Below are 25,944 nucleotides of genomic sequence, written 5' to 3' on the forward strand. Positions count from 1 at the left end.
CTAAAGTCTCTAAGTGGTATCCTTCAGCATCCCCATCATGCTTCCGAGCATGCAACCAACAAGGCACGTTTATGCACACTTGGTGGGACTGCCCAGTTGCAGTACGGTACTGGATCAGAATCTACACTTTAATAACGGCAGTAACTGGCCTCTCATTACGAAAGAGCCCAGCAGAAGCTCTGCTCAACAAAAACACTCCCAGTGGCAATAAATACCTGAGGAAATTAATCACCCACATTTTTTCAGCAGCGAAACAAACAATAGCCAAAGCCTGGAAAACAGCAACTCTGGATATAAACTCTGTCAAAACTAGACTAGACAATATGCTAATTATGGAAAGGCTAACAAGTATCTCAACAGGCCAACTAAAAGTTCACAACAAAATCTGGGCCCCCTGGATGACTTACAGAAATATTTCACTACACCCATAAGATTAACCTAGAAAGGATACCTTCTGAAGACATACTGAAACATCAAAAGACAAGACCTGATTATTTACCTACAGGACAAAGTTCGACAAACATATACCCACAAGAACTCTTCCCCTAAGTTTACCGGTTACTCTCCCATTTTATTTTATCTTGCTCTATCACTTAAATTTATTCTTTTACCCTGAACTGCCTTTTCCTCTTTTATCCCCTTCCTCTACCCCCCCCCTCCTCTTTCCCTATGTTTATGATTATGTATAAATTTGCTTGGCACCCTGGGATAACCCAAAAGGTGCTCCTCTGTATGCTTTACTTTCAACCACAAAATAAAAACATTTAAACAAAAAAAAAAAAAAATAGACTATTGCACGTTGAACCGCCCCCTGCCTGTCAACCAGAGGGTCGGGCGGAGTTACCCTCTCTGACCCAATTGGCACATGCACATAGACTTTTGAATATGAACCAATACTAATGTATATTAAAAGTTACCTATAGGTCATGTTGATCATTTTTTTTTTTTTTTTTGTTGATAGGGCTGCTTTAAGTTCGTAAACATGACTGTTTTGCTAGCCTGTGTTTCTTCTTATCCTGTCAGTTATAGCTTCTAACAGACTACTGCTGCACAAATATGGGAGCCCCCTCATAGAGAAACATGGGGGATCAGAGAGATAATGTAAAAGCATTGGGCAAATACCTTTAAGGCAAAATTATAAATAGCATTCAAAGACACTGTTATGATAGATGTGAAAAAAAGGTTTACTTTTTGGTGTCAGTATCTTTTTAATAGTGAAAAATAAGTTGTGACTTCCCTGCTAAATCACATTTGTGTTTTTTTGACTGAATAAATTCAGAGGATACATTCCATCACTACAGTCCTGCTGATATGCCATGCAGTGTCAGCAGTCGCTTTTCCAGCCTGTGATTTCTCTGACTGATAGGCATGGCCTAAGAATTTTTTATTACAGAGTGTTATAAAATAGTGCATGAAAATGTACAGTAGTCATGCAAACAGATGATGAAGACACCCTGATTTGCAAAATATATATTTAATTGGTTCAAGGTTTCTCACAAAAGAGTATTTGTTCTAATTGTGCATTTTTGGTTAATGGCTCTATCATCTATCTGCCTGTCTATCTGGAACACATAGTTCTCTTTCTCTCTGTTCTCACTGTCTCCATCTACAGTACCCTATGAAATAGAATATCAGGGTTTGATGACATTCAACAGTTGGAAACAAAATTCAATATATTATGGATAACATAGGGTGTCTGAATTAAATTTAAAGGAGAATAATTAGGCACTATGCATTATATATTGGTGGAACCACAACAGAACAGTGTAAAATGAGGGAAAACTCAGGCTATGTAAAATTATTTCACTGTACTGGTCTCTACAGATAATCCCATTCTGCCATACACACAGGCACCATAGGGCAGGCAGTACATACAGTGACACAATGCTTTCTGAGGTTTGAACAGGTGAACAATGTGGGGGTTTACAGTCTCAGTCTGAGGTGTGAACAGTGCAGGTATTAAAAGGTGTGAACAGGAGATTACATGTTTAAACAATACAGGGGTTTACAGCCTGAATCTGAGGTGTAAACAATGCAGGAGGGCAGTAAAGGTCCCCATACACGGTAAGATCCGCTCGCTTGGTGAGATCGCCAAGCGAGCGGATCTTCCCCCGATATCCCCACCTACGGGTGGGCGATATCGGGGAGCTTGAAGTTAAAAAAAAAATAATCCGATCGTTTGGCCCTGGGGCCAAACGACCGGATTATGTAGGCGGCAATGGGGCAGTCGGTTCGGGGACCAAATCAACGAGCCGATGCGGCCACCACAGCGGGCCACCAGTTGGATAACACATCAGAAATTCTGGTCAGGTCAGTTCTCTGCACGTGTCTGCCTGCAAATCCACGGGCTATGGCAGTAGAAAGTCTTCAGATCATGTGTTCTTGCAGACCCTATTATCTTTCCATACTTAATTATTAATACTAGGTTTGCTCTTCATTATTGATATGTGCAAATATTTTTCAGTGCAGCAACTAACGTTAGACAGAGACTGAACACATACTGTACACAAGGTTAAAAGACCTTGTCTGAATTTGAACTGCTATACATAAAGCAATAAAAGTATTTTTTTGAAATTGCACTTCCCTTTCCCCCACTAGGTACATGCTCCTGCTGCAGTTCATGAAATTTAGGTTTAGACAACAATATCTTACAACAATGTTTACATTTCACTATTTCATTTTCCTTCTCACCTTAATGTATATTCCACTTGTCATGGCATAAACCATTATAATCCATTTAAAATTTGCAGCAAGTTTCCCAGTATTTAATAAAAAGGCACTGAAAATGTTTTTGTACCGTGATATAAATTCTTCAGCAGAATATATTATCCCTCATGGAAAAACTGTGACCAGTAATAGTAAAAATTGGAGGAGGAATTAAATGCATTAATTCTAGGCAAAGTGCAATCTGTTTCTTTAAGTGTCCAAATAAGTGCATATTTTTGCTCCCACACATAGTAATGAGGCTCATATTTTTATGTATTGAAGTGTAGTTCTGGAATAAAGTGTTTACATACTGCTTGCATGTGGCTACTATATTATCTGCTGCATACATATGTAGTGCTATATAAATAAAAATGTACATACATACATGGGGCCAATATATCAATAAATATATCCATGTGACTTCTTGAAAAAAGAAAAATAAATCCTAACCTTATCCTTGTTCCAGATATAGGGCAAATGTACAATATTCTCCTTTTTTTTGTTTACAACACAGGCAGCCAGTGATTTCTGACCCAGTCACCCTTCAGTAAGTTGGAAGAATACAGCGCAGTGAAATCCTCTGGATGTGTCAGCAATGCAATCTCTCTGCGAGACATAGAAAGGGAACCCTGACCTTTTCTGCATTATAAGGGCAAGAACAAGACAGTGAAAACCTTTTATAAAAACCTTGGAAATTCACCCCCCAATCAGAACACGATTCATTTTCTTTGTTTACAGTTGCACCATAGCAGTCTAGCAATGCCTTAATAAATGTAAGATGAATATGGGAGCTTCTGGCATTATACTATAAAGTAGTTTTATGAAAGTTTCATTTTCAGAGAAGTTAATGTTTTTAAGTAAGAAGCATTCTACAAGGATTGGTGAAAATACTTTCAGGTGTATCTGCTCTGTGTTTAGGCTACTAAAAATGCAGCTGGCAAAGGTCTTGCCCTTAGGGCATAGGTGCAGAACACTTAATTAAATTGGCCAGACAGATGGTACTGTATGCTTATGAAGAATACCTAAAAAAGCACAATATCACAGCTACCACCCATGGTAAGGCAGGGAGTGAATACTCTTATGAAGAGAATTTGACATATACTCATAATTTACTATTATGAGTATGAGACAATCAACATGATTACATTAAGGTTACCAGATTAATGGAAAATGTTGAGATACACCCTAAAAATCCAGTGAGTTTCATCTGGTAACCTAAACTTTTGTAGTGGTCAGTGCAAATATAAACCAAATAAAACTAAAAGTTTCGGGCCCCCCCAAGAGTACAATCATTTTAGTGCCTGTCTAAACATTGAGAATAAGACATTCTTCATAAACAAATATTGAAACTTCTGATCAGTTTTTTTGTGCTCCACCCTACAAAGCATATTTACTGCCCTACTTTAAGTTTTGTTGCCATACATTTAAATAAATTGATTTAATCACAGGCAAATTTCATGAGGGGAAAAATCCCCCTCTATGATATTTTAAAACAACAACAGTGACACATTTCCCAAATGAGTTGAGACTCTGAAAAAAAGCAGCTTCCCACCACAATGCTGTTAATATTATTTTTATTACACATTTAGAAGTGAGCCATTTTTTAACACACCCTCCTCTCATTCAGCTGGGGAGGTGACAAACACACACATACAGACACACAACACACACACACAGCTGACTGCAAACCCAGCCTCGCTCTCACAGCAGCAGGAGCAGAGGCAGAAGCAACACTCCCATAATCCCGAAGGATAAAAGGGAAGCAGGGCTTTGCCATAAACTCCGCTCTACCCGCCCCTCCTACTTCTTTTCACCAACATCAACATTAATTCAGCCTTCGCTGGCAATTGCTTTCCCAGACCCCCTCCACCGTTACTCCTCAGAGGGAGGGGAGGAAAGGAGGAGGGGGAAGAGATGCATCTTGTAGGCTAAAGGCTGGGAGCCTTCGTCCCTTCTATTGAGAACACCGGCTTGTGTGGGGAAGGTGCATGTTTGGTTGCCAGTGCCCGAGGAAGAAGAAGGGGACTATGACAATGATGCGCTTGCGGACTGCCAGCCTGCGATCCTTAAATCTGGACATGAGATGCACCATCCGTTTGCTGGACGATACGGAGATCTCGTTCAATATTCAGGTATGGGGGGGTCTCTAAATCCCTAGATTTCCCTCACACTCTGGGGAGAGACTCAGACATTCATTCTACGTATTCAGGGTGTGTGGGGCCAGCTGGACTGTCACTTTACTACTGGGGAGTTAGTGACATCTTGTCTTGTGGCATGTTTAGCAAAGAGTCAAAACAGAGTTGACCACAGTTAGCCACTAGTTCTCTGTTTGCTAGAATAGAATTATAGTGGCATATGTATCAAAGAGTTTACTGTTTTTACAACCTTTGTAAATAACTAGCTGAGAAATATCCCTGCAGTGATCTCTGTTCTCATTTAATATAAGATTAAGTGAGAATAGAGAGATATATGCCCCATTTAAATCAGGTTTCTGGTTAGGGGGCTTCTCCAGCTGTAGATGAACTACCCCAGTGTGGGGTGATGGGTTTCAGGGGCACAAGGTGCGTGAGGTACTATCACAGGCAGGAAATGGGGAGAAATTGCATAAATCTTAATGTCATGCTTTTGCGCAAAGCAGAATCTAGTCATATTGCTCAGCATTCTGCGTCTAACAATGATATAACCCTGCCGTTGACCTACATATCTCAACCCCTTCACCTTTCTGGGATGGTAGAAGTTGTAGTGCAACAGCTGGAGGCCTGTAGATTAGATTTATGTTCATACAAAAAATATATGTATGTGGGATATGTAATATCACATATATAAATATATATATGCTCACACATAACCTGAGCGGAGGGAAGGAAAAGCAGCTTTATTTACATTCCTCCCTGCACGTGGATGTTCATCCAACTGCCGCCCTCTGGAGATGCAGGGACTTGTCTGTTATGTGAAACTCATTTCCGACCATCTGATTCTGTACTGCGGCGCTAGCATCCTTACTTATCAACCTGCAGTTGCATAGTTAAAGTAGAACACTAAGGATGGTATTAGTGATAGCACAGCTCCAACACTACTAAATGTGGGTAAGAGATATATAAAAAAATATTAGAATTTGTGTGTCTGTTGTTTCATCTTAGCAGAATTACAGTCACTGATTGTGCCACTAGCAAAAAACAACCAATATGTCAGGACTGTTCCACTGTTTTGTTTAATACAAAGCCTCCGATTTCTGGAATATTTTTGTATCAGCTGAAACACATTGAACATCATGGCATGTGACCTTCATGAAAATGGCTCAGATATGTGTAAGTAGATGTAAGGGTTCAGGAGTGCAAAAGTACAGAGAAGATACACTGATATTAAAATGTTTCAGTATATGACAAATATACAGGGAATTCCATTGCACATCTGTACATGAAGTAATGCATATTGATTAATGTGAGGTGGAGTAATGTTGGCAGTTGCTGGGCTGTCTAAAAAATTATAGAGATTATTTGCTTTTAAAGTCAATGTAATATAAGACCAAGACATCAGTGTTTTAATTTATATTATGAATTATGGATGTAATGTATGTATTATGGATGTAATCTACTTGCTTACAATCAAAAACACACCAATATCAGACCAACAATTTTCTGACCCATTTGTTGGATCTTTAGTTGAGTATTTATCACAGAAAACGTGGTTGGTTTGTGAGCTTCTTTAGTATTGTGTATGGTGTCATCTGCCCCAATAGAAGATGCTTATCCATTCAGCTTAATGAAGTGTTGGGGTTACTTTATTTCTTGAATTCTAGTGACTTCATATTTCAGACCTAGGTCACTAAGTCATAAATGTGTTGGGGGTCATTGGTTAACAAGGATGGGACTGCGATCTATAGTTATTATAGTTATAATGCACTTTAGGGCATTCAAGTTATATGCCCTGCATGCAATTTGGCCTTCAATCTAGTCTGAGTATAAATTACTGCCAGTTTAATATTCTGTCTGGGAAACTTAATAGTTTGAGATAATGCTACATCTAGAATATTTATAGTGATACCAACATCTTCCTATAACTGTAAAGGATATGTCAGTATTTTTTAATAATGCATTGCTGTGCCGTTGATTTTGTAAGATACCTCCTTTAAATTGCCCCCGGCACAACTGTACTTACCCCATCCTGACACTGCGTAGATTTGCCTTGTCAGTCACGCAGGGCTGGTAGCAGCACAATCCTTTCATAGGCTGGAGTATAGTTTACATTTGTACTCCAGCCTATGAAACGATCACACTGCCCAGCATGACTGCAGAAAGCCTCTTTCTCTCTAGGCAGCTGGCACACTTCCGCATTGGGTAAGTGTGTCTAGGCTGGGGGAAACGTGGTGGAAATCTTTAAAAGAAGCGCCAATGTAGAGCTGCATTATTAGTAATACTGACACGTTCCTTACAGTTATAGGAATATGTCAGTATCCCTTTAATATAAGTGGCTTTGTCAAGCTGTATTAATAGTGACCATAGTTGTTATATGACTAATGTAACGTGCATTACATGAGGTACAGCAGCCCAATGACATAGAACAGTGCTGTCCAACTGATGGCCCGGCCTGCGGCCCACCTCTGTATGGCCCTCCACCTGTCTGCTGTGACTGCTTACCTTTGTGTAAGTTTTAAATGGAATCAGTACTGAGAATAACTGCCCCCCTTAACATCCCCTGTATTCAATCGTGGATTGTTCAAGCACTCAGCCTGTCAGACCAGATTCATCGATCCTCCAAGTGGCTATCCGCAAGCCAAGTTAGCACAAAGTACACGAATGAGGAGAGCGCCTCTCGCAGAATACCTGCTTGAAAAGGCTTTATTTTTTACTACAAACAGAAATAAAACCTTTTCAAGCAGGTATCCTGCGAGAGATGCTCTCCTCATTCATGTACATCCCCTGTATTGTTTAAACATGTAATCCCCTGTACTGTTTACACCTTTTAGTCCCTGCATTGTTCACCCCCTGCATTGTTCACACCTCAGGCTCAGACTGTAAGCCCCCACATTGTTCACCTGTTGACACCTCAAACTGTAGGAGCAGTATCAGCATTGTGTCATGTGCTGCCTTCCCTATGCTGCCTGTGTGTATGGCTCACATAGGCAGCATAGGGCAGGCAGAGTATGGCACACAGAGGCAGAATAGGGCAGGCACAGTATGGCACACACAGGCAGCATAGCCCAGACACAGTATGGCGCACACAGACAGTATTCTGCCTGCCTTATGCTACTATTGCTACTTATGCCCTATGTTGCCTGTGTGTGCCATACTCTGCCTGCCCTATTCTGGCAGTGTCTGCCATACTCTGCCTGCCCTATGCTGCCTGTGGGAGGTGACCCTAGCAGGGGTTTGTTCTGGGAGTTTGTTAGCATTTGGAAAAAGTTTGGAAAAGTCATTATATGGTCCCTAAGGTGTGAAATTATATGCTGGGTGTTGCTGTGCTATCCACAGGCATATGAATTTAAAGGACAAGGAAAGGCTAAGTCACTTGGGGGTGCCAAAATGTTAGGTACCCCCAAGTAACTTTAATCGCTTACCTTGTACCCCAGGCTGGTGCCCCTGTTAGGAGAAAAGAGCACCAGCCCGGGGTAGCTGTAGCGGAGCACTTCTTCTGGCTTCGTTTTGCAAGGACAACATGACAGGCGCATGCGCAGTAGAGTGAAAAGCCGACTTCTCTGTTAAAGTTCGGCTTTTCACTCTACTGCGCATGCGCACACGAGCAAAGATGGAAGGAGGAAGCGCTGCAGCTACCCTGGGGTAAAAGGTAGGCGATTTAAGTCACTTGGGGGTGCCTTACATTTTGGCACCCCCAAGTGACTTTGCCTTTCCTTCTCCTTTAAGGGTATGTTTCAATATGACATATTATCATTCCTTAACATATGAATAAAGGGTGATTTCCCTACAGTGAGCACCAGCTATTTGGATTTTTGCTGCACTACCACCATTAATGTGGGTATGGTCTTAAAAGCTCTTCTGATAACATGGGTGTGGTTTGGAGTGGGTGTGGTTTAAAAAGGGGAGTGGTCAAAACTGTCTTCCATTATCGTCTCTCCACCACATAGGCCAGAAAAATTCGGGCCCTCGGTACCTAAGAAGTTGGACAGCACTGACATAGAAGAACATTCATCCTAATCCATCCACATTGCCTCTTCTTTGTTACATGCTGCCCCCTCTTGTCCTCTGTGTGGCAGTCATGCTCATAAGCAGCGTGACACATGCAAACTGAACACCTACACTGGGTCCAGGGAATGCAGTGAGTGTGCATACATATTTTATATAGGTGTGGGTGGTGGCAAGTGGGGGAGACATCAGTTCACACTAGAGGAGTTACATATGGTTATTTCTTCAAATGTCCTTTCAGTCATGTACCGAAACTCCATGGCTTTTAATAAAGTATTTTTGGGAGTATGGTCATCTTGAAGGCATGGATTCTGCCAAACCAAGATAAGTCTACCTTTGACCACTAAGGTCTCTCTCACAATTTTCCATAGTTGTGGGCAATTGTGCTTATATAAAGAAGAAATATAAGTGGAGATATCAATTCCTAAATAGTGGGTAGTTGAATCCTGCCATTTAAAGTCAAAGTTCAAGTTCAATAGTTTTTATGTGGGAGCAATGTAATACTTAATGTTTCCAGTTTAGTATGATTGATAGTTAATCCAGAGACTTCCTGAAGGTATCTATTAAGTGGATTAGGTTAGGTAGGGATGCTAGTGGTTTGGTTATGGTCATAAGTATGTTGTCTGCATAAAGACAATGTATGTTTGTTGGTCCAATTGAATGCCAGAGATGCTATTGTCGTTTGTTATGAGTTCTGATAAAGGTTCTATCACTAGTATAAATAGTATTGGAGAAAAAAAGGGCAGCTTTGTCTAGTGCCTTTTAAATGTTAATGGGGTCTGCCACATATGGGCCCCATTTAGAAATTGCTTCAGGAAATGGATTAGTATCGTTATGATAGAAGGTCCGAAGCCCTTTTTGTTCCTGGTTTAGACTGTTTACTCATCTGGGTAACTGTGAGGTTTGTTATATGCAGGTCTTGTCTGTTGGACCGCAGAGCAGCTGTCCGGTGTTGCCTGGCTACAAATCACAAGTGCAGCCATGTCCTGGATCTTCTTTAGGAGTGTAATGCATTTGATGCGCCAGTTTGCCTTGCCAGGACGTCTTGAATCTCATTGATAGACTTGCAGGGTTAATATGATATAGTTCAGTTCAATTTATTATATTTTGTATTATATGACAATTTTCAGCAGGTTAAGTGTTATGTGAGAAACCTGCAGCCGCCCATTGATAGTTGCAGTTAGTGATATTTTAAGTGAGTAGATAGGTTATAAAATCCATATTATTATGTAGCGGAAGTCAAAGCAGATCTAAGTTTGTCAGAGTAGCACTTGGATTATGGTCTCCGTGATATATGGATCTTATTATAGTTAGTATAGGTAGAAAATGGGCGTCAGGTGAGTGGAGGCCTTAAATAGAAAGGCTGAGTGTACTTAACTGCAGAAGCTGCATCACAGCAGGTAGGCTTAAATACAAGAATGTCGGATTTCGTCGGTAGTCAGTTCCAACAGTGTTGGACTATGGGGATCGGGTCTGGCTGTACTGAATAGTTGCCAGTTACAAGGTCTTCCTGCTGGGTATAGAGGATGGAGTATAGGACTAGATGCTTCTGCATTGTCGCCAGGCAATGCAGATCAGTTGTGGGGTGTCTCTAGTGAGACTGGTAAGGATCAGCTGGGTGCGCTGGTGCTGGGGATTCCTATACTTTTGTGCAGGCTGGTGTGTAAAGTAAAGTAAAGTAAAGTGTCTGTTCATGTGAGCCAAAATGTCTCAGACAGCTATGTGAACAGGATTTCATTGTCAAAGCTGTCTGGATTTGTTTCTGACCCTTTTAGTAGTTCAGTAGGCAGGACTGTTTCTAGCACTGTTTATACTTCCAAAGCCCAGGTGTTAGGACACCTGCTGCCTTAGCATTGAGAATCGCGATGTGCTTATCTCATCATGAGCACTTTTTAGTGGCACTTAGTAGGAAATCAGGGAATTTTCAGCAATATAAATATCACTTGCAAACTGTTTGGCATAGTCACTGTTTTTATCTGCAGTAATCTGTCACTTGTGGGCCTGATCTGAAAGCACAGGGCAGGCTGTTCTTTGTCAGTGTGCTTTGGGCAAGCTGTTCATTCAATGTGTTTGCCCACCAGCTCTACACTGTATTCCTATAGTAGGATTAGACATTTCCTTATAAACATGTCCTATCCTTACAAAACAGAAGGCTTCCCTCCTGCAAAAGCAGCCCATTCAAAGCACTATGAACACCCATACACACCCCAATTACTGTATAAATCACTGTGTATAACTAATACATCATTATGGTAGCAGATGTCATGGTAGTTATTTTCAGATTTTATAAAGGGAAAAAACTAAGGCAGTGCTTATTGCTGGATTATGTTGGAAGAATTTGGAGCATTATTATTTGCTGCTGGTAGTTATTAAAAAAAATGTACAATAATCTCAGACACCATAATAAAATGAATGATGTATATTTGCAATTCACCATAGGATCCATTTATCAAACTGTGCAACAAGCCTAACAACTGTTTGTTTCTTTACATGTGGCACTTACTGTAGATCAGTGGGGGAAATTGAATGTCGCTTGTCCTTGAGCAACCCCGACTGTAATTCACTGCCACGTATGCAATTAAAAAGCGTGTTTTCTTATTTCTAAACAAATTTTCCTGAGAAGTGCCAAAGCTGGAATCATTTAATTTCCTTACTTGGTACCTATCCCAGACCTGCTAAATCCTAAAGCACTCTCATCATCTCTCATCATCTTTCTAAAACTGCACCCTGCTAGTCTCTGGCATGCATATATAAATCCTCCTCTGTTTTTACCTCCTCTAGCAGTCTGTGGTGTGCATATATCATCATTCACAAACCCTGCTTTCTCTTGGCTAAAAGGAAATTTGTCATGCTTTAAAGGGCATATAAGTGCCACAGGGGCAGGGGACTGATGCCAGTGATGAGCAATTTTAGTAATGTGCTGCATAGTGTCGGCCTTATATAAATAAAGAATGACAATAATATGTGTAAGTTTGGTTACATTTCATTTTATGTAGTAAAACAAATTTGCACTGATTACTCTGCATAGAAAGCTTTATTTATATGCATATTTGTGTTGATGTATATGTGTCTGAGCTGCCAATCTGCTTGTTCAGCTGAGATGTAATGCAATATATTTTAATGGTTGTCACGTTACTATGAGATAACCATTTACGAAACTTGTATTGTTTCTCCTTACAGTGCTGAAGAAAGATTGTTTTCATATCAATAATTACTCTGTATAGTGACCCTTTGATATGCTTGTTTATTCTCCTCAAGTTGGATATAGAGAAGGGCCACTGTGAAACCCTTGTAAGTTCCTCTGTCCTTTTTGGGTCAGAAACAGAAACAGTGTACTGCCTAAACATGCAAAGGGAAATCGAAATACAAGTTACAATATGGTCTGTGTGTACTTGTGAGTCAATAGGACATAATGGTATAACTCTTGTTGGGGCGCTAAAACCTCCGATTATACACCCATCAGGGTGTCAGGTGCAATTACTGGAAGAGCCCTACCTTGTATAGGGATCGATATACAATCGCATCCAGTAGCATACCAAAAAGGTATAATCCATGCAAAAGTGTTTATTTAGCCCAAGTACATAAGAGAACAAAGCAATGTTTGCTTTCTAAATGTGCATTGTGTCCAAATAAATTAAGTAATGGGTTGTATGCAAATAGTATATGTGGTTAAATTGTCCATATTAGGAGCTTTGTTCTGCACCACAATCATTCATTCAACCCTTATAATTTTCACTATTATAAAAATAGGTAAAATCTGAAAAAAAAGTATAGCTATGATGTAAGTTCTAGAGAGGGGAACGATGACCAATAACTAGTAAGTTTAAAAAAAAAACAAAAACGGTGACTAATCGCCCCGTCTGTCTTCACCCTAAATGTTTGCCTTGCTGCGATGTAAGTCTTTTTTTAATGTGTGTTTTTACAGTGTGTAACATGACAAGGTTTTGACTTGACTCATCAGCTATTGTTTATAAGAACAAATACTTTTATAAGTTAAATTAAAGGAAATAGCTGTAATTTCAAGCTGCTGTCACCACTCCTTAGTCATAAAATTACCTTGCTTTTTGAAGCATAGGGAATGGTAGATTCTGACAAAGAACATCCTTATATGAGACATTTGGAAATAGAAATTATTAAAAATCTATTTCCAACCGTGTGATTCCAAGGGCAGAACTGCAAAATCAGTGTCAGCCTACAACTGAATGGGGGAGTTATAGGCAAATTGTGCTTGTGGGAATGGTGATCTTGCAAGTATGCCAAATCATGTGAACGTCAGCTGGCTGGAAGGGTGATGACTTTGGGATTCTTCCCATTATACAGAACAGGACAGGAAGATACAAAATACAGCTGGGACTTCTCACACTATCTAGCACCCTTTAAAGGAGAAGGAAAGGCTAGTAAAGAGTTAATCTCAAGCTGCAGGCATACCTTCAGTTGTCTCAATAGTGCCCTTAAGTCTCCCCATATTTCACCTGTTCAGAAGATCTGAAGCCAAACAGGAATAAAAAACGCTGAGCTGGATAAAGAGGATTCCCATAATGCATCGCTCCTGCATTGACTATGTGACCAGGACACTACAGGTGGCGCATGCGCATTGCTGGATTTTAGTGAGAGAAGCCGGCGTGCTCCCCTCTGTGACACACAGACAGCGAAGCGCAGAAGCAGGCATGGAGCTGGCAAGCGGGGAGCGAGTAGCGGGGTGCGAGCGGGGAGGGGAAGTTTTGGGGGGGGTTGATCGCCACGGGGGGTGCGAGCGGGGGAATCCAGGAATCCAAGATGGTGGCCGTGACAGGCTGCAAATACACTTAAGTTACAAGCAAATTTTTGGGAGATGTGACCATTATTTTAAAAAACAAATTTGGCGATTTACTTTGGGCAAGGGAGCTCTACACTAGTAGCCTTTCCTTGCCCTTTAACATTCTTCACTATGTCTGTCAATGTCTGTCTGTCTATATCTATCTATTCATCTATCTACGTACATAGATAATATATATATATATATATATATATATATATATATATAAGCCAGTTTTATTACACTCTTGTTTCCCCTTGGACCTTACTTAATAATTCTTCCATATATGCATAATATCCCCCAATTCTTTAAACCATTCACAAACTGTTGATGGGTTAAACCTCCAATGTCAAGGAACCACCATTCTAGTGGCGCCTAAGCAGAATCCTATCTTATATTTAGAGGCAGATTCTGGAAGCATAGAAAGTATACCTATGGTGGGGTCCGTCAGTAAATCCAAGTCCATAAGCTTATTAATTATCTTAAATATTGTTTGCCAAAATAGGGGTAATGCTTTACAGGACAACCAGATATGCAGGGGTGTTACCACTTCCTGAAAACACCTGCAGCACATATTTGTAATGTTAGGATATATTTTATGTAATGTTTTGGGGCATCTATACCATTTGGAAACTATTTTGTAATCCATTGCCTGAGCTTTACAAGCTATGGAAAATTTATGAATGAGATAAAAGGAAGTTTTTTGTTCTTTAACCCCTGATATATAACGCTTTTATTGTATATAGAATAGAAATCACTGATAGGGACTGTGCTAGTAATTTTTTGTTCTTTAACACCTATTTGCATATAAAGCTTTTATTGTATCTTCTCCCAAGAAATGTTCCTTTCGTAATACCAGGGGGGAAATTTGGATTACCCACAATTTATAAAAACATCGAATACCTAAAGGAAGCATGGGATGGCACTTAGATGAGACGTATCCCTGGCCAGTGTGTTTTTTTACAGAAAAGAAGCGGCAGTGCAGGGTAAAAGATATAAAACAATTTTAATCACTGGAGGGTGCCTAACAAATTAGCAACCCCCAAGGGTATTTGACTTATTTTTTCATTGCATTACATTTCGAATATTCTTCTCCTTTAATGAAGTGCAGAAGCTCCTGTTTACTTGGGACATAGTGCAGATGACAGCATAGACATTAAATGACACTTTTTCTCCTCTGACAGTGCCAGTGTGTATTAACTCACCTTCCCTCTAGTCATCCTACCTTCCATATAGATCTCCCTGGGGCACCTTGTCACTTGCTGTAACCAGAAGACTGGAACATAAAAACAACCCGTTGCAGGCAAACAGTCCTGAGAGGTACTGCATGGTTTTATGGCTTGTCATGTTAAAGCCCAGAAGTGACACAGAATACCATTGTAGCTGCCGATATCGGTCCCTTGGACCGATTCGGCAGCTTATCGGCCCATGTAAGGGAAACAACGACTGGCCTGAAATCGGGCAGATATTGATTGGGCAGGTTAAAAAATTCAGCCGGATCGGGGACCGCATCGGCTCGTTGATGCGGTCCCCAAACCGACTGCGCCTATTCCAGTCGTTAGAATTCAACCTTTTGGCCCCAGGGCCAAACGACTGAATTAACCTAAATTCACCCGATATTGCCCACCCATAGGTGGGGATATCTGAGAAGATCTGCTCGCTTGGCGACCTCGACAGGTGAGCAGATCTTTACATGTATGACCACCTTTAGTCAAATACATTTGACTTGATGACATCAGGTCACATTGCCTGGCCTTCTAGGTCATGTTCTTGCTGGTTACCACATACCCGATCATGTCACACTCTGCGCTTTGCTCTTCTGAACCATGCCCCCTGCTGGTTTTGAAGGTAAGATAAGGCTTTCCCAATTTGTTCAGGTAGCCAAGTCTCCAGTGGATTCTGTTGTTGAATTGGCCACATCGCAACATGTGTGGGTAGTCATAATCATCTGCCTAAAATGTTTATATAGCAGTGATAAGAGTAATAAGTCTTGTTACTCTAGATTTTCACTTGCATTCAGAGACCTACATACCTACCTCATATTTATTATTATTTTTAACATAGGCAGATGGCTCTTTACTCAGATATGGTAATGCTTTCTGCAGAATAAATATAGTATTCTAGGTGGCACAAATGAGGCAAATATATTGGCAGTAAAGTGCCAAAATGACTTTCCTTCACCTTCACTGGATTCTGATGAATTTGCCCCTTATTTGTGTTTATGTAGTGTGACCGTCATTAAATTTAGACTGTAAGCTCCACAGGGGCAGGGATTGATGTAAAGCCTGTGTAACACTGGTGCTATATAAATAAAACACAATACTAATAGAAAAATAATCTATAACAATGGAAAGTCAGGTAAAAGAACTGGATTAGTAATATGAATCAATATAGCCTATTGTATTCCTTAGTTTGTCTAGTCTAGTTGGTATCCTAAGAGACCATTGTGCTGCTCAACAGTACAGAAAAGCCATTGTTACTGCAAATGTGCGTGTCTTATATTTCCATGTTGACCTGTCTATAATGTATGATTTATCAGTAAAGGCATTTAGGCAAACCTTTAACATTTTATCATTTTTATGCGTCTACTAAATAGTCTGGTTATTGGAAATAGCTGAATAGCCTGGTCGTTTACTGAATACACCCATTCATGTATTAAATCAGGAATCTGTAACCTGTGGCTTTTTATTTGGTGTTTTTTCCTGCATAATCATTTCACTCCAGAGGTGGGCTCTGATATATTTTAGGCCTTTATTCCATAGTAAATTGATTTTCAAAACATGAAGTTAAAACTTACATGGTTACTAAAAGTGTCAGGACCAAGACTCCTCCAGGTTGTCTTATGGCTTTCCAATTATATTTCAGCTTCGGGAGCTCATAAATCACTTTGACATGATTACCACTGATACATTTGTATATTTTGTGTAAACATCCAATCCAAAACAATATAAAGGACATGTCAACCCCCCCAACCAAAAATCTTATAAGTGAAAGCCTCATACCATTCTTCGAATACCTGACACTCCTGTCCCTGAAAACTAAACAGTGAAGCTGCAGCGTTTCCTTGATTTGTCTCCATCTGAACAGCTCTCTCCCCCTCCCTTCAGAATTCTCCTTGTCTCTTGGCGTGATGCACATGTGCACATCATACGATTCTCCTCTGTACAACAGACAGATTTGTTGAAAAAAAAAAAGGCTTCTTGAAGAGGTCAGGCAGGAGGGGCTATGCACAAATGCAGAGGAACAAACGTGTGATGATGTCACATCGGCAAAATGGCCGAAGAAGAATGCTGCGGTGCAGGCTGTGCGTGCAGATTGGGGGCGCCCTATGGGTTGGAATTGAAACTAAAATTATAGTTGAGATCTCTTTTAAGCCTTCTCAAAACAGATAGTATACTCATCAGTGATGTGCGGGTTGACCCACAACCCACAGGACCTGCGGGTTTTCAATTAGGTTGGGTGTGGTTGAAATTTAGGTGAACATTGCAGGTTAGAGTTGGGTACAGATCAGACTGGGGAAGTACACTGTTCATCTGGTGTAGAAGTTTCCCTGTCTTGGAAATAAAAACTTTGTGGGTTAGGGTCAGGTGCGGGTTAAGGTTTTGTGGGTTATAGTCGGGTGGGGGTTAAGGTTTTGTAGGTTATGGTCAGCTGCAGGTTGAGTTTTTCCTGACCCCCACATGTGTCTCAAGCTATAAACTTCTGTTCTACATTGTACCTGATAGTGCTGAGTGCAAAAAAGGGTGGGCTAGCTGCACTTTTGGGAAAATTTTGCTTTGTATGTGCTTTACTGTACCTTGCCCCCAGTTAGTAAGTGAACCCTCTTATATAAATGCTTTAAGTGCCTTTTCTTTTTCTGTTGTTAATGATCCTTTAAGGCTTTCTCTGTGCTATTAAGCCAGCAGATCTGGATATGTGGCTGTCCTCTGGGATCTAAATGAGTAATTAGCATGTCTTTGACCATAATTTCATAAGTAAAGGTAAAAGCCTCTCATTTTTATTTAAGGCAGGGTTGTATGCAGCACAAAGCAAGTGAATATGTTTTGTTTTAAAGAAGGCTTTTACTATATTAGAGGAGATGGTAAAACACAGCAAAGCTTATAGAGATAGGCCACTCTCACAGTGTGGGTGAGCATTGCTTCATATGTATACAAAATTAGCACAGTAGAGCTGCCATCACTTTTTGACACAGATTTCAACTGTATATTGTACAGGATGGACCTGCAAATCCATCTTGTTGCTAATCACTGGGTCTGCCTTAAGGTGGCCATACACGTGGCGATCCGACGATGTTTCGTACGACCATCGGTCGCACGAAACATCGTAAGATCCGCCACACACCATTCAGGGCTGAATCGGCAGGTAAGGAGGTAGAAACAATAGGATTTCTACCTCCTTCTGCCGATTCAGCTCTGAAGGGAGAATTTTGGTCAGGCGCCTTCTATGGCGCCCGATCAAAATTTTCAAACTTGTCCGATCGGCGAGTCGTACGATATCGGCAGCTTCCTGCGATATCGGTCGACTCGCCGACATGCCATACACGCACCGATTATCGTACGAAACGAGGTTTCGTACGATAATATCGGTGCGTGTATGGCCACCTTTAGATTAGAGCAAATTAGTGATTTATCCTTTGAGAACAGTTCTGCTTTTCATTTATCTGATATTCTATTTGTGGTATCATTGCTGTTGATATTCAGTTACTTTTAACTTTTCATGGATACTTGCTGTATCTTGTGCCCTTGGGGCACTGAACAAAAGTTCAAGCTCCTTTCCCAGATTTCTATAAGTAAAAAATAACAAAACTGAAATGGATTTTTTCAATATTGCATCCAGCAACATAAATATTTACTTTTAAGTGAAGACCCATTTCCAGTATGACAGGAAGCCGATTACTGTATTAAGTTATTTTTATGCTGTTGTAACTCTGTAATGCATGTGACATGGCTCATAATATCCAGATGGAAAAATGCATCAATATCATCATATCCATAAAATTTTTCAGATTAATGGATTTGAGTGTTTTTTTTTTTACAGGCATTAGATTCCATGAGAAAAAGCCTCAAATAATTGCATTTTTACACAAACAAAAGATAAAAACCATTGCAGCTGAGGCACCTAAAATACAGAATGGTAGAAGATTGTTGTCATTAGCTCAAGACTGGCAGTCTGTGGATTCTGGCAAATGCCAGAGGGGCTGCTGTAAGGTGACATAGACTGTCACTATTTATTGGCCTGGTGTGAGATTGTTTGGCTTTCTGTGTACTTAAAATGCCAGGGCCTATTTTAAATCTTAGTCCAGGCCTGCTTGACAGAATTAAGTTGACTTGCCTTTATTTTCATGTTGGGCCATCACACCCACACTTAGGCCATAATGCAATAATGGTTGGCTGATAGGGGATGCTGGGAGCAGATTGGAAGGTCAGCCCAAATTGGGAGTAGGCAAAGGGTGAAGACACATGGAGCTACTAGTAGCAGCTGCTTTTAATGGCTACTAAACTAGACAATGCTGATAATTTATTGATAATTGTCTCTATGTGTGTTTTAGCAGAGGCAATTCTAAGTATTGTCTATGGCAGGATATTTCCTGGCACTTAGTAGCCAGCCAAATGCATATCCTCATTTTTCTATTGTTTTGTACTGTCTCCAGTACTGGCCCATTGCTTTCACTCACCAGACCCCAGCAAATATGGTAATCAAGGGTTGTGTTGTGATCTTATATTAATGGAAAATAACACAAATGTCTGTAGTGATAAGAGTCGATCAGTCTCTTGGAAGCATTCTCCACATTAGATTAAATAGAGTTGAAACCATTACCTTCAGCTCTACCAGTCTGCACCGTTTCCTGCTCCATCTCATGTGACAAGCATCCCATTTATTCCTTTAAATAATTTAATAGTTGCAGCATCTATAAGCTGACTTCTTTCAGAGTAGATATTCTTTTTCTGACAAGAGAGAAGAGAGGCATGAATTTCAGCTTCTTGTAACAATTTATTAGCAGTTGTATTTTAATTTTACTGTCCCCCATTCCTTCCTTGCCGCTAATCCTTTATTGATATTATTGCTTTCAGACAGGCATAGTTTAGGCAAATAACTACTGTTAATTTGTAGATTGTAAGCTCTTTTGGGCAGGGCCCTCTTCACCTCTTGTATCGGTTATTGATTGCTTTATATGTTACTCTGAATGTCCAATGTATGAAACCCACTTATTGTACAGCGCTGCGGAATATGTTGGCGCTTTATAAATAAATGTTAATAATAATAATAGCAGCAACAATTTACACAGGTGGGATTGTTGTTCCAGTATTACACTGGGTGCATTTGTTGTGTGCATGGGAGACATTTATTGTGTTTTGCGTGCACCAAAATTTACTTACATGCCTGGCCAAAATAAAAGCTAACAAGCAGAGCTTACTTGGCTTTTGTTACAGAAAAGACACCTATTTTTACTCTGACTTTTGCATTTGCAGCTGATCCTGTGCCCTGAACATACATTGCAAATCAGTTGGCATAAAGATATTACTAGAAGCTAAAAATTGAAATCTTGAAGACAGATGCGCATGTTAAAAGGCTGGCATTTGTTTGACTGCCAGGGGGCACAGAGTATAAGAAATGCTATTTTGGGTTTTGGCCAAGAAAACAAACAAAATCATGGTGGTAGAGAAATTAGACTCTCAGCTCCAGTGAGGAACTGAGTGAATGATTTATTATGCTCTGTGAAGCTCTGCCTAATGTTGGAGCCATATATATAGATCATGCACATAGTGAAAGCAGGTTTCCCTCTTTTTATTTAGTTGTTAGCTACACAAAACAAACAACAGTGATTGAAGCAGAGTAGCCATGTTTGAATACATTGGGGGTAATTCACAAAAGTGGTGATATTGAGACAACATAAAAGTGAAGATAGATTTGTCGGAGATTTCGGCTTATTCACAAACCTTTATCTCACTTTTGTTGATTTTTTAGGCTTTGTATTTTAGATGACAATTTACTGACTTTTTTGATAAATTTGTTTTTAGCTCTTATTAAATCTGTTGGTCTGCCATCAAACCAAGTTCCACATCTACATGATACTTATACTAAAATATAAATACATTGCTATTTTGCATAATATAAGGATACATATCACAAAAATTTTATTGTATACGTGGAAATACAATTGATTTAGGAATCTGCATGTTTCATCAATATGGCTATACCAAATATGTATAGTTTTTTGGAGATTTCTGACTTGTATGTGTCAAAAACTTAGTACACCACCTACATTACAAAGCACTGCCACACAAATCAGCATACTGTACAGATTTCAAGGCCAAAAATCATCAAACAGTAGTTTCACCCATGAAACCATTAATTTTTTCGGAAAGTAAATGTGAGGACTACAAAATGGGTAAATATGGCTTTCGATTCAAAACTACCAAAGCAAAAAGCTTTCCTTCTTATGTGGTCTTGAAATGCCAGCATGGATGTCAGCTAGGAATATGCACACTGTGTCAGAGTGGTGTATTTGGGACTCATGGAAAAGGCCCACCCTCTGAAATACTCTGCCACCACACTACATCTCTACCGCCAGTGATTACAAGTCAACAGCAATCTAGCTCACCCTCCAACATGCCCAGTGTAAAGTGGCCAAACATGACCAGGGCCCACCAGGTTTTTTTTCCCAGGGCCAGTGCAACCTTGAATTCAATTAGTAGACACCAATTCTGGTAACATTTCGTCCTGATAAAGAACTCAGAATGGCTGAAATGCTGCCAGAATTGGTGTCTACTAATTGAGTCAATAAATCACTTCATGCAACCACAATAATGGATCAGTGTGTTACAGCATTTCTTGGATTTTCCTTCTCAAGTCTGGTACAGAGCAGTCTCCTGCTTTTTTTGTAGGTTTCCAGGAGTTGTGATCAGAGCTTATTTCGGGGGAATAGCATAAAATGGTAAGGCTTCTAATTAAAAAATCGTAGAGAATTTTTAATAGGTTTATATTGCAAATTTATTTCATTCGGTGTAAATAACAGACAACAATTATGATTTTTGACTATACAGCCCTTTAAATAATTTTACATATGTCTGCAAGTGTGGTGAGCAAAGAGCAGTTTCAAGCACATTTGCTGTTTTTCCCCGCACAATGCAGTGTTTTTTCCCAGTACTCCAGCATCAGCAAACAGGTGATACTCTTGAAGCAACTGTACTGCACCTGCCACAGTTGTTTCTCGCGTGCTTTCCTGCAATCAGACGCAATTGCACAGAATATTTTTTAAGTCTGTCTGACGTTATTTCCAGCGTCTACTGACATAATTTCTGGTGTTGGGTGTGCGAGTGTCCAATGCTTTCAATGGCGGTAGCTCTATGGTTCACCAGTGTCAATAGGTGCTGCAGTGCCTGATTCAAATGGAAAAGTAGTAAGGACTGAGAAAATATATAGAAGTGCAAGGAGCACATATTTAGCTTTACCTTTGATTACTGCGGGATAATTATGGGGACCGCAGCTGTTCTTGCGGATGTAAATGAACCCTAAGGATTTTATAAAAAGCAGTGCATTGTATACCCTACTCTAAGGTACTTAAAAACTATAAACTATAAAAGGAAGCAACTTCTTAAGGAGCACAGTAAATCAATATAAAGTCAATTTTACAATATAAATGTGTTGCCAACAAATAACCTTGTGGAACACTGTACATAACACATATTTATAACAAGGAAGTTATCCTTCCTTGATAACGTGGATAAGTGATAAGTGTAAAAAGTAAGCTATTGTTTTTTTCCTTATTTTTCCGTCCATGCCTTCTAGCATTCCTTTCCTAGCCTTTCATTCAAACAAGTGTGAGGTTGGTAGGATAATTGGACCTAAGCAACCAGATAGCTGCTGAAATTTCAAACTTGAAAGCTGTTGAACAAAAAGCTAAATAATGCTAAAAAAAACTAAAGCAAAAAAATAAAGAAAAACTAACTACTATACTGTCTACAACATAACAAAGGTTAATTTAAAGGTGAACTGCCCATTTAAAGATTGTGGGCACAAGAGAAGCCTCAGAAGTCTAATATCACTATAAAACTGTCCTAATTAGGAGGAAATGACTCCATGACTTTCCTTGACATCCATGGCAGAAGTCTATAAATATGACTTTTATCATAATTGAGGATAGGATAGAAAGGAAACTAGGAGTCAGTAACATTGATCCAAAGGAAAAAAAGCTCTTGCCAAATTTGCTTTTAGGGAGAACTGTCCTGTCTTTGTAAACCGAATTTGCTGTCAGAATATTCAAAAAATAATTCCAAGAGAGGGTAAAAATGTAAGCCAATGAAAAGGAATCCTTCCTATGCTGTAATACGGGGCTGTCCAACTGGCAGCCTGCACCCCTCCCCCTCTGTGGGGCCCCCCACCTGTCTGGCTGCTGTGACTGCTTACCTTTGTGTAAGATTTAAATGGTATCCGTACTTAGATTAACTGGCCCCTCAGAGTCAGGCTGTAAACCCCTGTAATGTTTAAACATATAATCCCTTGTTCTGTTTAATTCCTGCACCGTTTAATTCCTGCATTGTTCACCCCCTGCATTGTTCACACCTCAGGCTCAGACAGTAAGCACCCACATTGTTCACCTGTTCACACCTTAGACAGACTGTAGGAGCAGTGCGTCACTGTATGCTGCATAGGGCAGGCAGAGTATAGCACACACAGGCAAGGTAGTGCAGGCAGAGTATGACACACACAGGCAGCATAGGGCTGGCAGAGTATGGCACACACAGGCAGCATAGGGCTTGCAGAGTATGGCACACACAGGCAGCATAGGGCAGGCAGAGTATGGCACACACAGGCAGGGTAGGGCAGACAAGAGTATGACACACACACAGGCAGCATAGAGCAGGCAGAGTATGACACACACAGGCAGGGTAAGGCAAGCAGAGTATGGCACACACAGGCAGGGTAGGGCAGGCAGAATATGGCACACACAGGCAGCATAGGGCAGGCAGAGTATGGCACACACAGGCAGGGAAAGGCAGGCAGAGTATGGCACACACAGGCAACATAGGGCAGTCATAGTATGGCACAAAAAGGCAGGGTAGGGCAGGGAGAGTATTGCACACAGGCAGCATAGGACAGGCAGAGTATGGCACATACAGGTAGGTTAGGGCAGGGAGAGTATGGCACACACAGGCAGTGTAGGGCAGGCAGAGTATGGCACACACAGGCATCATAGGGCAGGCAGAGTATGGCACACACAGGCAGGGTAGGGCAGACAAGAGTATGACACACACAGGCAGCATAGAGCAGGCAGAGTATGACACACACAGGCAGGGCAAGGCAAGCTGAGTATGGCACACACAGGCAGGGTAAGGCAGGCAGAATATGGCACACACAGGCAGCATAGGGCAGGCAGAGTATGGCACACAGGCAGGGTAAGGCAGGCAGAGTATGGCACACACAGGCAACATAGGGCAGTCATAGTATGGCACAAAAAGGCAGGGTAGGGCAGGGAGAGTATTGCACACACAGGCAGCATAGGACAGGCAGAGTATGACACACACAGGCATCATAGGGTAGGCAGAGACTGTCTGTGTGTGCCATACTCTGCCTGCCCTATGCTGCCTGTGTGTGCCATACTCTGCCCTATGCTGCCTGTGTGTGCCATACCCTGCCTGCCCTATGCTGCTTGTGTGCCTTACTCTGCCTGCCCTATGCTGCCTGTGGGAGTTGAACCTGGCAGGGATTTGTTCTGAAAGTTTGTTAGCATTTGGAAATATTCATTATATTGTCCTTAAGGTGTGTAATTATGTGCTGGGGGTTGCTTTGCTATCCAGAGGAAAGGAGGAGGCATTTGGATTTAAGTATGTCTTAATATGACATCATATAATTCTTCACATATGAATGAAGGATGATATCCCTACACCAACCATTTGGGGTTTTGCCGTGCTACCACCATTAATGTGGGTATGGTCTTAAAAGCTTTTGTGATACAATGGGTGTGGTTTAAAGTGGGTGCAGTTTAAAAAAAGGGGAGTGGTCAAAACTGGTGTCCATTATCGGCTCTCAACCATGTAGGCCATAAAAATTCTGGCCCTCGGTACCACAGAAGTTGGACAGCACTGCTCTAATGTATAGAGCCACTATCTCCATTGGTTGCTGTGGTTCTACTTTATTAGTTAGCAAAGCCATGTCTTTGATGACAAATAGTGTTGTTTGCGGGACAAAATATTTCCGTCGTGAGCATTTAATAACTGACAGGAGCATGCACAGTTGAAGCCTATCCAGACCTAGCTGGAACTGAATGCACGTTGGTGGTTTTCAAAGAACAGGATCTGAAGCAACGCAAACTATGTTTGTTTTGGGTGTCCCCAATTGTGTGGTTTGGGAGGGGGGGGTGGTAGGCATCTTTAGGGGGCCACGGTATTAAGCTTTTTTTTCTCTAAACCCCCTTCTAAAATATCCCAAAACATTCATATTGGGTTTATTTAATGTTTAAATTATTTTTTATTAGACTTACGCTTTGGGGATGCAAATTATGATAAGACCCCTTATCAGGAAAACTCCAGATCCCAAGCATTTTGAATAACAGCTCCTATACCTGTATATGCAAATCCTGTCCTAGATCAATACATTGGTGTACCCCATGTAACAAGGCAGAGTACTAGTGAAAGGCTACCCAGGGGAACATTATAGTTATGGGTGATGCAGTTAAAACTTTATATTTTTTCCTTGGCATTTCATAGTCAGCTTTTATTTATATATTAGAAAGTGTTTACTATAAAGTTTGGGGTAACAGAATGTAAACCTTTATTAACATACTATGGCCTTCCTCATTCTGTTGTATAAAAAAATCAGATGGCACTCACAACTGGCATATGTGCTACTTCTTTTATATTTATTGAGATCTCCTTAGTTTGTTGACATACCTTTCCTTAAAGCCTAACAACAGTGTGCTAGTATAGGCATTTACTGTTCCTTTGCAGTTGGATTGTTCATCATTTGCCGAGATTCGGCAGCTAATCGGCCCGTGTATATGCACTACTGACGGGTCTGCCTGACCGATATCTGGCCTGAAAATCAGTCAGATATCGATCGGGCAGGTTAAAAAATCTAGTCGGATCGGGAACCACAGCAACGACCCGATGCGGTCCCCGATCCGACTAGATTTTTTAACCTGCCCGACTTTGCCTATACCCGTCGTGATAATTACTATACCCGTTGTGAATTAGCCTGGATTCTCCCGATATCGCCCACCCGTAGGTGTATGGGTACCTTTACAGTCTGATTACCCCTATATGCAATAAAAGATACAGGGTCCTAGAAGTAAAAATGAATTTA

General features: G+C 40.7%; 1 protein-coding gene across 1 annotated transcript in view; it reads left to right on the forward strand.

Moving 5' to 3' along the window:
- Nucleotides 1-4,428: 4,428 nt before the first annotated feature.
- The window catches only part of frmd3 (FERM domain containing 3), a 113,611-nt gene continuing 92,095 nt past the window's right edge, over nucleotides 4,429-25,944 (forward strand). The window contains 1 exon segment of the mRNA NM_001079042.1: nucleotides 4,429-4,838. Coding sequence (NP_001072510.1) covers nucleotides 4,740-4,838 — 99 coding nt within the window. The 5' untranslated portion in view covers nucleotides 4,429-4,739.

The sequence above is a fragment of the Xenopus tropicalis genome, chromosome 1, assembly GCF_000004195.4.
Source record: "Xenopus tropicalis strain Nigerian chromosome 1, UCB_Xtro_10.0, whole genome shotgun sequence".
Taxonomy (NCBI): Eukaryota; Metazoa; Chordata; class Amphibia; order Anura; family Pipidae; genus Xenopus; species Xenopus tropicalis.